General features: G+C 36.8%; 1 protein-coding gene across 1 annotated transcript in view; it reads right to left on the minus strand.

The window, feature by feature from the left end:
* Positions 1-14,475, minus strand: part of CUBN (cubilin) — a 271,217-nt gene that overhangs the window by 72,007 nt on the left and 184,735 nt on the right. Inside the window, exons 49-54 of the mRNA XM_090268020.1 lie at positions 14,067-14,238; positions 12,777-12,983; positions 10,844-10,993; positions 6,994-7,115; positions 6,237-6,462; positions 4,573-4,760 (exon numbers count right to left, since the gene is read on the minus strand). Coding sequence (XP_090124146.1) covers positions 4,573-4,760; positions 6,237-6,462; positions 6,994-7,115; positions 10,844-10,993; positions 12,777-12,983; positions 14,067-14,238 — 1,065 coding nt within the window. The remainder of the gene's footprint in view (positions 1-4,572; positions 4,761-6,236; positions 6,463-6,993; positions 7,116-10,843; positions 10,994-12,776; positions 12,984-14,066; positions 14,239-14,475) is intronic.

Consider the following 14,475-nt stretch of genomic DNA (forward strand, 5'->3'; position numbering starts at 1 on the left):
GAGGATAGATATACTGATGGTGAATAAACATATGAAAAGATGTTCAATGTCACTAATCATCAGAGAAATTTAAATTGAAACCAAAATGATATATCACCTAACACCTGTCAGAATGGCTGCCATTAATAAATCAACAGATAACAAATGTTGGTGAGGATGTGGAGAAAAGGGAACCCTACCTAGTGCACTGTTGGTGGGAATGCAGACTGGTGCAGCCACTGTGGAAAACAGTATGGAATTTCCTCCAAAAATTAAAAATGGAATTGCCTTATGATCCAGTGATTCTACTTTTGGGTGAAAATCTAAAGAAATCCAAAACACTAATTCAAAAGAATAAGCACCCCTATGTTCACTGCAATATTATTTAGAATAGCTAAGATATGGAAGCAACTCAAGTGTCCACCAATAGACGAGTGGAAAAAACAGTGGTTGTACATATATATGATAGAACATTACTTGGCCATAAAAAAGAATGAAATCTTACCATTGTGACAGCATGGATGGACCTAGAGGGTATTATGCTAAGTGAAGTAAGTCAGAGAAAGACAAATATATATGATTTCACTTATATGTGTAATCTACAGAACAAAATAAATGAACCAGCAAAAGTGAAAAAGACTCATCAATACAGAGAGCAGATTGATGGTTGCTAGAGTGGAGGGGTGTTTGGGGGCTGCACCCAAAGATGATGGGATTAAGTAAAAATTGATAACTATAAAATAGCCATGGGGATGTGAAGTATAGCATAAGGAATATAGTTAATAATACTGTAATAACTATGTATGGTGCCAGGTGGGTACTGAAAATATCAGGGAAACACTTTGTAAAGTTTATGATTGTCTAACCAGTATGCTTGTACACAACTATTACAAAGTAATATTGAATGTAAATTGCAATTTAAAAAAATTTTAAATATATGTCAGGAAAGGAATGCACACTACCAATTTTCCCTAATATCCCTTTTAGTTTTTAATTTTTCCCTTAACTATCCAGGGAAAGAGTATAGAGAAGTTTTCTAGCCACATTTAGTAAAATTATAAACATGATTTACTAATATCTGCATATACTATTTTTACAAATATTACTGAAAGGCAAGGTGATAGAAGCTAACTTTCAATAAAGTACCTCAAGTTCTTTAACAAAAAACTTCAAGAATTATTTATACCTTTCTGAAGTCATTAATTATGGATCTGACAGCTCTACCTTTTGGCCCAAGACACAAATGTTGTAATGATAATAACTTTAAAGAATAATTAAGTATTCATTGCTGTCTTGTCAGTCAGGAACTCATGTTATTAGCTATATGACACAGGAATCATCAAACTACTGGATCTACAAAATATGACAAAATTGTCATCAGGTCCAAAACTTTTTGACTTACTTAAGTTTTCTATAAGTTAGTGATATTTTATCATTCAAGTAATTTAAAAAAAAACTAATATTTATTGAGAGAACTCCAGATTTATATGTGCTTATAAGATATAAAATAGAGAAATCCCTGTACACATATTCCTGGTTTCCCCAACATTGGTAACCTGGAAAACTATAGTGTATTGTAAAATACGGACATTGATAGAATCCAATAATCTTGCTCACTTTCCCAGTTTTCCTTGTACTTACACTGATGTGTGCATATTCAGTTATATACAAGTTCTACACCACTGCATTCAACAGCTCCAACACCATGAGGATATCTAGAGTTGCCCTTTTATAATCACACAATTGACTTCTGCACCCCTGGCTCTCTAACCTCTGTCTTTCTGTCCCCCATTCCTAAAATATTGCCATTTTTAAAACATTATATGAATGGAACAAGAGATTATGTAACTCTTTGAGGTTGGCTTTTTTCACTTGGCGAAACTCCCTGGTGATTTGTCTAAATTGTCAGTCTATCAATAGTGTGCTTTTATAGAGTTGTACTCCATGGTTTGTATGGACTAGAGTTCATGTAATCATTTAACTGTTGAAGGACATTTGCACTGATTCCAATTTGGGGCTATTACAAATAAAACTGCTATGAACATTGATACATGGGTTTTTGTGTAGATATAGTTTGCATAACTCTGGATAAATGCCCAAAGTGAAATTGCTAGATCTTAAGGTAAGTGTATGTTTAATTGTATAAGAAATGGCCAGACTGTTTTTCAGAGCAGCTATACCATTTTACATGTCCACTAGCAATGGATAAGTGATGTATCTTTTCACATTCTTGCTGGGATTTGGTGTTTGTCATCGTTCTTAATTTTAGCCATTTTGAGAGGTATATAGCAGTATCTGAGTGTGGTTTAATGTGCACTTTCCCTAGCAGGTAGTGATGTTGAACATCTTCCCATATGCTTATTTACCACCTAACTATCATCTTTGGTGAAATACCTGTTTATATCTGTTACCCATATTCTAATGAAATTTTGTATTTTTACTGTTGGGTTTCAGAGTTACATATATATCTGGGTAGTAGTCAGTTGTCAGGTGCATGGTTTATAAATCTTTTCTCCCAGTCTTTTGCCTGTTTTTTCATCTTCTTCACAGAAGAATTTACAAAACAAACAATTTTCAATTTTGATTAAAAAAATTAATTTTTCTTTTTATAGATCATTCTTTTTACATGTGGTCTAAGAAGTTATCACCTATTTCTAGGTCCTGAAGATCTGCTATTTTTTCCCCTGGAAGTTTATAGCTGTATATTTTACATTTCAGTCTATGCTCTATTTTTGAGTTAATTTTTGCATAAGGTGCAAGTTTTAAGTTGGCTTGCTATAGTTGGATTCTTCTTGATGGTTTTGCCCACCGACTTTTGTATCTGTTATCTGAAACAGGAGTCTCAGGTCAGTAGGGAAAAGACCGCTTAGTTTCAGCAGGGCCCTGACTTGCCCCCGTCTGCTAGTGCTGTTGCTTTGACCTGATCTCAGAAGGATTTATATTGTACCCGGAGGATAAATGGGCCTAAGAAATTCCTCATATCCATATTGACAATTAAAAGACTTTGAAGTCTTACGTCTATATAGATGTTGACTCAGTCCATGAGAGAGAGAATTCATTTGTTTCATGAAAAAAAGCTATTAGGAAAAGTGTATATTAAAGGTGTTTTATCATACACATATTTTATATACGTGTGGGATTTTTATTTAAACAGTCGTCGGCAGCCGTCCATCTCGAGAGACGATGGTGTAGCTTCTTAAGAGTCTATCTGCACCGCCGAGAATGGTTGTGCAGTCCGACTCAGGAGTGACATGGTATCTGTCTCCTCCCGTGTTGAATCGACATCTTGCAATGACGCTGGAGTGTCCTCTCCAGTGAAGCTGAAGCTACAGAGCCTGGGCAGGGTGATATGGAGGGTCTGCTGTTGCCCATGCAGCAGACCCCCCCTCTCTTCGCAGCTGAAGGATCCAAGGGAAAGACGGAGTCAATACAGCTTGGCTTCAGGTGCGCCGCAGGAGTTGCCGATGTTGACTACAACGTCAAACCGCCTTAGGGACTCCGGCTCCGGATTTTCTGTCGGGGTTTACTCCCTTAGCCTTTCCCCTGAAGAGGTATGCCGCAAGGCAGTGGAGGTTTTTTGGAATCAGAGTTTTCCTTCTCTGATTTAAACAGTAAGCATATATTAATTAGATATAAAACATAATGTGAGAGATGAGGTAATAATAATATTAACAATAAAAACCACTTTTATTCATTAGGTGGTTTTATATCCCCAGTACTGAACACTATGTTATACTCTGTTACCTCTAATGCTTAAAACAATCCTACTAAAGTAGGAATTGTTCTCTTTATTTTATAGTTGAGTAATTTTAAGTTCAAGTGTTTAATTAGCTCACAGAGGAACATGCAGGTGGTAAATGTAAGAGATTTGAATAGAGTCCAGGCTAATGTAAACTGAAGCCGATGTTCTTCCCACTAAAAGGCAAAGCCTATTAGAAATAAAGCATATAAGATGCAAAAGAGCACAGATGGAATGAATACATAATACAGTCGTCATGGTCAAAAGTCAATGAAAAGTGAGGTCAGTGCCACATGAGCAGCAATTGTAAGACAGCCTTGCTGACTGCCCCACTGTCATTGTTTTACATGGGTTTCTCTCATGGTCTTTTCAGCTTGTGGGCTCTCAAGGCCAAGGTGAAGGCTGCACTAGCCACTCCTCTAACCTTCTGTAATTTTTATCGTATAGTCTAAATAGTGTCTGTAATGGCACTTCACATTTATTTTGTCCCAGAGGATTTATTAGGGAGAGAGAATAAGAAGAAAAAAGAACAAAATCTGACCTTATCTTTAGTTTCTACAGAAAGGAAGAACCATTAGTGCACACGAGAATTTAGTAAGACCAGAACACAATCTCCTTAAGTCACTTTTCTTATGTATTAGTAAAGGAAAAGTCACACAACTCACATGGCAATATGTGTGTTGTGGTTCAAAGTTTAACTCCTAATATTTGATATTTCTCGCTTTTTTAATTCAAGAAATCCAAGCAGCAAAATTGTCCTTTTCTTACTTTGAGAGGCAATGAGTCATTTTTACTCTAAATGTTTATGTTCACAAAACCAGTTCTGCTCCAATTAAATAAACAAGCCAACTAACCTTCACAAAGCTGTTTTGACACTGTCCATCACTGCTAGGAATTAGGAAGTTGTTGTCAAAGCTGATTTCCAAGTGATTGCTTTCATGAGTAATGACTGTCCAGGAACATCTGCTGTTCTCAGGAAAGTTCTGAGGCCAGCCAGGGGATCTGATTGTACCATTATCCGAATGAAGTATTCCACCACAACCTTCAAAATTGTCATGGAAAAAGTCATTAATTTGGAGGAAAATAACAACTTTGATAACCCAGGACTTCTAGAGAAGATAAATTGCTAAATGCGAGATTTTAGCTTGTCTTTTGTTATGCATAAGTCCCTGGTCTTTGGGGCAAGCATACAACAAGAACGTTCAGTCAGCAGCAGGTACACTGAACCCATAGGAAGTGCCAGCTGCTGCTGTTTTGTCACACCTCTAGGAACTCAACTGAGAACTCTCATCCTTGTCACAAAGAGGATGGGTTTCTATCCTGTTTTCAGACAATACCAATATGTTATATTCCCCTGGAGGCTGTGTAATATTTGTGGCCCAGCAATCCCAAATTGTATATTTTATTACCACAAACTCATGAGAATACAAGTCTTTACTCATTTGCAATTTTACTCTAACACACAGGACTAGAGAAAGTGATTTTGAGAAGGGGAAATTCTTCCATTAATCATCCTGGTTAATTCATATTAAAACACTGATGAGTGGAAATAAAGTACATGAACTGACAAAAAAAAAATCTAGAATTATTTTATGTTACTGAAATACATAAGACATGACAAAAGAAAAAAGTATGAAACTCAAGACAAAATAAAGTTAAATTAAAGAGTATTTCCTATTTCTTTTGCTTTTAAATCAGTGGTTCATCTAAAACTCCCCTCTGACTCCAATAGCAACCGGTGCTTTAATGAGGGAAAATTTGACTCATTCCATAAAGATCTTCATAATAACTCTGACTCTCCTGGAAAGAATTGCCCTATGTGTGTGACATTACAAGGCTCTAAAAATATCCTGACTAAAGTATCTGATGCAAGTTCTTATATTTTCTGGGAACTTCCAGGAAGTTCATACTTTATATACACAAATGTTACATTATTTGAAATCAAATGTATAATAATTTGTCATGTAGCACAGGTAGAGCACTCATTCATAAATCACAAATCTTGTTAATTTGTTGCTTAGCACTCTTCAATGGCTCCCCACTACCTAAGGGATAATATGGAAGCCAAGACTTCACATGACGTGACATACGCTCACTATTCATCAGTCTTCCTTCAGGCTTCCAATATGTTTAGTTACTTGCAATTCTAACACATCTTTTCTATTACTTGTGATTCTGTGGTTAGGCTTTGCCCTTTTTCCTATGGAGGCAGAGTGGTGAAGTGTTAAGACCAAAGTTTCTGGGCTCCAGTGTCTTTATTCAAACCCCGACTCTACCAATTATTAGCTACATGACCTAGGTAAATTATTAACCCATGTATCTTAAGTTTCCGCCTGTGTAAAATGGAAAAAAACATGTATTGGTGCTGTGTCTTCCTTACAGGGGTGTTACATGAGATAACACATTTAGAACTGAGTCTTGCAGAGAGTATACAAAATATATACTTGCTGAGTTAGTTTTTAAAAATTTTAAATATCTCAATGAAAAAAGACAGTAAGTACAGACAATGTTTTCTTACCTAAAGTTTGTGTGCTCCACGTAGCATAAAATCCACCATTTTGCACTGAATGGTCCGAGTTAAAAATCACCACCAGCTGGTTTGAACCAGACTGGATTGGGCTGGGGTTGGAACTTCCACAGTATTGTCCTATTATGGGTGATCCAGGAGAACCACCATTCCTTACAGTGACAGAGTCCCAAGCACAGGTTGCATGGATTTCAATATCAAAGTCACTGAATGTAAGCTGCAGGAGAGGAAAGAAACAATGAAGCACTCATTATTTTATGAGTTGTGAGTCTATCTACCTAGAGTTAGATAAGGTCCCTATAAATCCTTTTATTTTGTTTTAATTTATATAATTTTATATTTGTCTCTTATTTAATTCTCCCTTGCCTTCATCTCTTTTTATTTATTGAAGTTTCTCTTGGAAATTATGAAAAAGAATATTTCTCTCCCAACTAGAGTTATTAGGGAGAACTCCTCAGTCCCCTGAGCTGGTATGGCAAGTCATATCAAGCACATGAATACACCTCACTCCTGGGTGTGGAATTATCTTCTACATATTGCTTCTCCAATGCTTGAAAAGGAGAGTTTATTCTTCATTAATTGTAAACTTATAGATGTCACTCTACAAGAGAGAATTTTATGGATAAAATAATCTGATTGTAAGATCAAAGCCTAATATTTGCTTATTGAAAGAACTCTGTTCCCATACAAGACATAAAACTGTAGTTCTACAGTCTCAGAAGTAATTTTCTCAGTCATCAGAACTCACAGTGATGGTGTGGTCTTGTGGGGCTTCCAACAACCAAGAACAGTGGGTCAAGCTGTCATAAGAGGCTGGATAGTTGGGGCTTGCAATCACTCCACTCTCACCTATCTGTATTCCACCACAGTCTGAAATTAGATTTGTAACCTTCTAAATAAGATAGGAAAACAAAACAAACAAACAAAACCCTGCACAACCAACATACATAATACTTAAAGCTTTCATATATTATGATTTAAAAATAAAATAAATGAATGAAGAGATTAAATTGGATAAAAACAAAGAAAAACTGGGTTCAAGATTAGAAATAAAAAGAATCCAATATACAGAATCACATGGTGAAAACAGACTCAAATTTAGTACAAGGCAAAAAGAAGATAATATGTATCATAATGCAGAATAATTAGATGTGTCTGGGTAACTAAGAGTAAAGGTACTAGAGACAAAGTAAATAAAATAGCTTTTCTTGAAAAAACTAGGCCAATGAAAATAAGTATAAGTAGGAAGATTATGATTAGTTCTATAACTAAAGACTTTGTCACTTGATAACAAGCACATGTGTCTGTAGTCAGTTATTAAAGTATACTCATATATATTAGCATAGCAGTTGAAAAAAAATACATATATAAAGCATAGTATGGTATGATGTTTCACACAAATAACACTGCTTCCTGAAGTCTGACTCTTTTCTTTCAATCTGATAAGGAAAAATAAACTGGCAAAATGGTTGGCTGGGTAATTAATCACACTCCTTTTCCCAAACAACCATTTGATTATAGCATAAAAAATGTTAGATAAAATTATAACCGAAATATATTTTGATTCATGTTGTAACTTAATGGGAAGATAGATCTCCAAAATCAACAAATAATAACTGGACTCAAGTTCTGAGAGATAATCTAAAACAGAAAGTGTATTAGTCCGAGAGGATACAGAACCAAGATGTGGGTCCCAGGGGTGGGAGTCTAAGGTTCTGATGACCAGAGAAAGAGAACAAATAACCTCACACCTCCAGAAAATTGAGAACTAGAGTTGAGAGTTTACATAAAGTTGGGAATCTAAAAGGACTGCCACATTAGTGAAAAGGAACTTAAAAACTTCAAGGGCCCAAAGAAGCAGCAAGGAGTAGTTCTGCCTGTCTTGGGTGAAATTTTCAGGTGCAAACTGAATGTCACAGATGCAAATCCAACACAAAACATTAGAAATAATATCCAGTAATATTCTCAAAACATACATCATGACTAAGTAGGGTTTATCCTGGAAATCAAAGAATGGTTTAACAAGAAAGATCATTCAACATAATTTATCACATTAGCATATTAAAGGAGGAAAATAGGGTCATTTCAATAGATGCAGAAAAGATATTCAGAGACTTCTGGCCAAGATGGAGGCATAGATAGACATGCTGCATCTCCCTCCACAACTAAGAAGGAATACAACTACCTCAAAACTAGAAACAACCAGAAGTTCCAGAAAATTGAACTGCATGGAAGTTCAGCAAACAAAGATATAAAAAAGAAATACTCATCCAGACAGGTAGGAGGGGCAGAGCTGGGGGCAGAGAGGACGTGGTGTGGTGGCAGCAGCAGTGGTGGTGGCAGCAGTGGCAGCAGTGGCAGCGGTAGGCCGGCAGAAAGCACAGTCACAGGTTTTAAAAAGTCAGGAGGGATACCTGGGGAGCTTTCCCAGCTCCTCACCAAACCTCACAGCTCATGGTCCCAGCACAGGGGAAAATCAAGCCTCATTGCTTCTGACTGCAGACCAGTGGGGGTTGGGCTGGAGGCAGAAACTGCTTGTCTCAGCAGAATCCGCTTGTTTAAAGGGTCCCCACGGTCCTAGAACATCCACAGACCCACCCACTCTGGGAACAATGGCCAGGGCAGCAACTAGACGGGCGCCAATCCAGTGCAGAAGTGGGAGAGGAGCCTGGAAAAGGGGCAAGTGCGGGGCAGGCAGCATTGTTCCCTCTCAGACCCCTCCCCCACATACGGTGCCACAACATGGTGAAACAGGTCGCCCTAAACTGACGAATCCCTAAAGCTCCGCCCCTTACAACATAAAAGGAGCTGCAGCTCTACCTGGGATGTGGAGGCAAACAAACACAGGAGCCTGTCAGAATGAGGAGACAGAGAAGTATGGCCCAAAAAGGGGAACAGATCAAGGTTCCAGCGGGAGAACTAAGCGATGAGGACAGAGCCAACCTAACAGATGAGGAGATAGACAACCTAAAAGATGAAGAATTCAAAACACTGGTGATAAAGATGCTCACAGGCTTGACAGATATGCTTCAGTATGGCAAACACATAAGGGAAGAAGTGGAGGCTATGCTAACTGAAACGAATGAAAATCCACACAAAACCAATGATGAAGGCAAAGAAACCGGGGCTCAAATCAATGATTTGGAATATAAGGAAGAAAAAAACAGTCAACCAGTGCAGAATGAGGAAGCAAGAATTGAACAAAATGAGGAAAACTTCCCAAATTTTGTGAAGGAGATGGACATTCAGGTCCGGGAAGCATGGAGAGTTCCAGGCGAGCTGGACCCAGAGGAGAACACACCAGAATGTATCATGATTGAGATGCCAAAGGTGAAAGATAAAGACAGAGTCCTGGGGGCAGCAAGAGAGAGGCAGAGAGTTGCCTACAGGGGGTGCCTATAGGACTATCGGCTGGTTTCTCAGAGGACACTCTGCAGGCAGGAAGGGACTGGCAAGTAGTATTCAATGTGTTGAAAGGCAACCTGCAACCAGGATTACTCTATCCAGCAAAGCTATCATTTGGAATGGAAGGGCAGATGAAGTGCTTCCCAGACAAGGTAAAGTTAAAGGAGCTCATCATCACCAAGCCATTATTATATGAAATGTCGAAGGGACTTACTTAAGAAAAAGAAGATCAAAACTATGAACATTAAAATGACAACAAACTCACAATTATCAACAACTGAATCTAAAAAATAAAAACAAAATCCAACTAAGCAAACCAGAATAGGAACAGAATCATAGGTATGGGGATCATTTGGAGGATTATCAGCTGGGAGGGTGGAGTGGGAGAAATGAGGATATGGTGCAGGGATAAAGAAGCATAATCAGTTGGTACAGAATAGACAGGGGGATGTTAAGAATAATATAGGAAAGGGTGAAGCCAAAGAACTTATATGCATGACCCATGAACATGAACTAAAGGGGGTGAGCTTGCTGGAGGGAAGGGGGGTACTGGGCAGATGGGAGCAAAGGGAAAAAATTAGGAACTATTGTAATAATCAATAAAATATACTTAAAAAATATTTGATAAAATCTCATATCCACTCCCAGTTTAAAAAAAAAAAAAAACACCTTTTTTTACACTATGAATTTAAGGGACTTTCTTCATTCTGATAAGGAGTATTTATTAAAAACGTAAGAGCAACCCATATATTTAACAATGAAATGTCACAGGCATTGACATTAAGGTCAAGAAAAGATGCTATAATCTGTTTCAGTCAAAAGTATGATGATAGCTAGTGAAACAATACAAGAAAAAAAAATGAAGTTTTGGGGCTGAAAAAAGCACTATCATTTGCAGAAGATATGATTATTTACACAAAAAGAACAAAGATAATTATAGATACAATACTCAACTAATGAAAGTATAGGAAGATCGATTGGCTAAAAATCAATGTAAAAATTAAAAAATTCCTAGATATCAGCAACAACCAATCAGAAAACGTAATTTAGAATGTCTTATTGACATTAGCAACAAAACCAGTAGCAACTTAGAAATAAATCTAACAAAATATATATGAAATCTTTATGGAAAATATTATTAAAATGTTATCTATCATTTTATTGCCAGAGTTTGAGAGCTTAATAACTCTTACCTGTAAAGGAATACTCTGCATGGAATCCAATATGCTCTACACGTTCATTGGTGACAAAGTGTATCCATACCTGAGGATAAGGTATAACCAATGGCACTGTAGGTGCTGAAGGTCCACAAAGTCTCCATATCAGAGGCCCATCAGCATAATCTGAACAAAACGACACATCAAGTGCCATTATTTATATAGCTTTTAAGAAATATAGTCAGTGAATTCAGTAGGCATCGATAAAAAGTACTTCAAGGTATTCATTGACACCTATTTAAATTTTTCATTAAAAGCAGACATTTCAAAAATTTCCTTTTCATCTTTGTCAACTGCAAAAAGAAGAGACCTTCCAAAACAAAAAACGAACAAGCAACAGCAGAAAAACATGTCTTTTTGGTATGGGCCCTTTCTCTAATGTAGGTGCCATTTTGTTCCAATTTGTGTTTTCATAACTATTTTAGCAAATCTAAACTGAGATGCAATTAATTTTTTTTTTTTGCAATTAATTTTTTAAAATAGTGTTTTGGTTATGCCTTGTATAAGAAATATAATACCAACAGTGACAAACTATATTAGATAGATAAAAGTGGTTAAGTGCCTAATATTTTAATGATTTTTTCACTGTATTTAATCAACTAAAATAAATGGCGTGTTCAGTACTCAGGCCAAGAATTATCATATTTAGAGCTGAATATTTTTATGAAGCCAATGATTAATTTTATAGAGAACTTATTTGCTCTTTTCTTAGTCAAACAACATCACTGATCTTATAAGTCAACAAAATACAGTATGTTTAACTGCCTCTAAAATGAGGGAATAGAGAGAAGACTGCATTCAACTGATATACAGCTGCTTTATTTGATTCTATAAGCCAGCGGCTTTGAGCCAGTGGCAGTGGTGAGGGCTTACCAGAATCACATGCAGAACATTCTCAAACTGCTACTTCCATTTCTCTCTTAAGCCTTTTTTAGATTTATCTATCTCAGAGAGCCCACATGATTCTCCTGCTGAGCTCATTGATTTGTGATCACAGAGTTTATCGAATTCTCTTTCTAGAAATTTATGTCCTCCATGTTCTCAAACTTGTCATTGATTCCTAAAGCTGCCCCAGAACATTGCCACCAGCAAACAACATTAGCCATTGTTGCTTTCGGCCTCCTTTTCTTTAAATTTTGCAATAACATGGACCTTGGTGAACCCTGGATGACATAGATGGTCTACAATGTTACTTTCCTTCTCTATTTATTTTTTTAATGTGGAAAAGCATGGCAGTGTATTGATGCAGGCAATTCAATGGATAACCTCTACCTTGACCATGGGAAAGAACTAAAATGGACTCATCTTTTTTAAGTGATGATAGTTAAACATTCTTAAGGAATTATGGTTTACCAAGTACACCTCCATCCTTTTCTGTCATGAAATCAAAGACAAACTTGACTGCTCTGGAGATGATTCCTCATATAGCCCCCATGGACTTCTCCATCTCGTGTATTTCAAAACTTCCTCTGACTTCTAAGGCCTAGGTAGAATTCCGTCGCTGCCTTTGTGAATCCTGCAAGTTCATTAAACCACTGACATTCTGACCATTTTTTTTTTTTTTGTTCCACTCTTTGAAGAGAGGAGTCCTGAGTACAGTAATAGATTTCAGTTGAAGGGACCACCTGAACTCATTAAGAGCATGAAGACAACTCAGAATCTCTCCTGGGTAAATCTCACACAACTGAGACATGCAGTTAGGTTTTAGACACTGATTCATCACTCTCACTGTTCATAGGGCATGTTTTCGTCAGCTGAGCACACAGAGTTTTGTGCTCTGTCTTACCAACATTGTTTTGGATCTTATGTATGTATTTTACAGACATCTGACTGCTTTAATTGTTGGTGGCCTCCAGACATAAGAAGAATACTGTACATAAATGGGAGAATGGTCCTTGATTGAACTCACCCACTCGGAACTCCAGGACGTCAAATTGACAGTCTTGGTGACTTTCTAGGTAAAAATCTTCAAAATGAATATAAATGGATGAATTTCCCTGATTTGGATTGCTGAGTATCCATTCACAGTTTAGGTTTCTTGAGTAATTACTGACTCCATTATAGCCAGGAGAAGTAAAGTTTCCTTCAGGGGAATTTGTAAGGGACCCACCACACACTAGAAAACAAAAGGTAACAGAGAAAGTAGTAGTAAAATTCATGCCATAACGGAAGATACAAACAATATAGAAACAAGCACTAAAACAACAGCAGCAACATTTTTACTGCTTTCATTATTTTTTTATGGTGAAGTCAAGGTTGTGGGTGAAGGGCTGGCTCAGGCATGCAAACCCATGGAAAAAATTTCTGTAGGTTTAGAACAAATATGTGCAAAAATAATCCCCTTCCTTATTTCTCTGTAGGTGAAGAATAGGTGCATGGGATTTGGCAGTGCATTAATATCTCCTAATTTGATCCCACTGTTCATTAATATTTAATTTAGAAGAATATCAAAATACAACAGTGGTCCCAATGGCTTCTGCTTAGCAATTTTCCACTTGATCTAAGAATTTAATTGGATCAAACAGATGATATAACATTACACTGCCAATGAATTTGCCCTTTTCAATAGGGAATAAACACTCTGGGTATCAATAAAATAACTTAAAGCATTTCTTAATACTCAGTTTCACTCTTCATAAATTTAAAACCTCTTGGAGAGTAACACCAATCCAGAAAGTAGGACGATATCTGGACTAGAAAGACCATACCTTGCTTAATTTTTAAATACTCTCTGTCAAATGTGAACCCCTCATTAATTTACACTGAAATGTGTATATAGATCAATGACTAAGAAATAATCAAATCTGTCTGTCTTAAATTAATGTAGTTACTCTCTGGAAGTGAGTTACCTTCTAAGAGGCAGATCATCTCTCAGCATGAAAGAACGACGGAAGACCACAGAGCTGGAAACCAACTATAATGGCAACATTGCGTGGAACTGAGCTAGCACCTCTTTTAACAGCATTTTTTTTTAAGTTTTAATTCACAACGGCAGTTCTCTTTCCAAAACCAAAGGTTTTTTCATTTTTATTTTTTAATGTTTTAAAATTTTTTATCAACTTGGGTTTTCTATCTAGTATATAGATCTGTTTCACGCAGAAGATCCTGGATGTAACTTTTAATCACTGAAGTGAAATAGATGGCTCTGCTGCTGTAGGGACACCTGCAATGCATATGGTTTTATAACATTCTGTATTACCTGCATCTTCATTGGATGTATAGGAAGCAGTGAAGCCTCCATAAGGCCTGGATCCATCAGTGAAATAAATGACTTTCATTGTATTTCCTGAAGATTTGATCTCATCACTTATATTCACACTGCTACACAGCTTCTCGAGTTGGGGTGAGTTACTTCTAATGCCATTGAATACCTGTTAGAAAAACAGTTTAACCTTTAGACACACAGTCCATCTTACTGAGTACGTCCTCTGAGGTTATATGACCAGTCCAGACACACTTCCTTCTAAGGAAAGCCTGTGCTAAAATGAATTACTTAACAATACATCTCCTAGCCTAGTGCCACAAACCACTATATTACACAGTGTACATTTTGTGGCCTCAGGATCATTTCACTAAATGAAAATACAGCACTAAAACTCTCCTGCCAT

This window comes from Furipterus horrens, unplaced genomic scaffold (genome assembly GCF_987537825.1).
Source record: "Furipterus horrens unplaced genomic scaffold, mFurHor1.1.pri manual_scaffold_2, whole genome shotgun sequence".
Classification (NCBI taxonomy): domain Eukaryota; kingdom Metazoa; phylum Chordata; class Mammalia; order Chiroptera; family Furipteridae; genus Furipterus; species Furipterus horrens.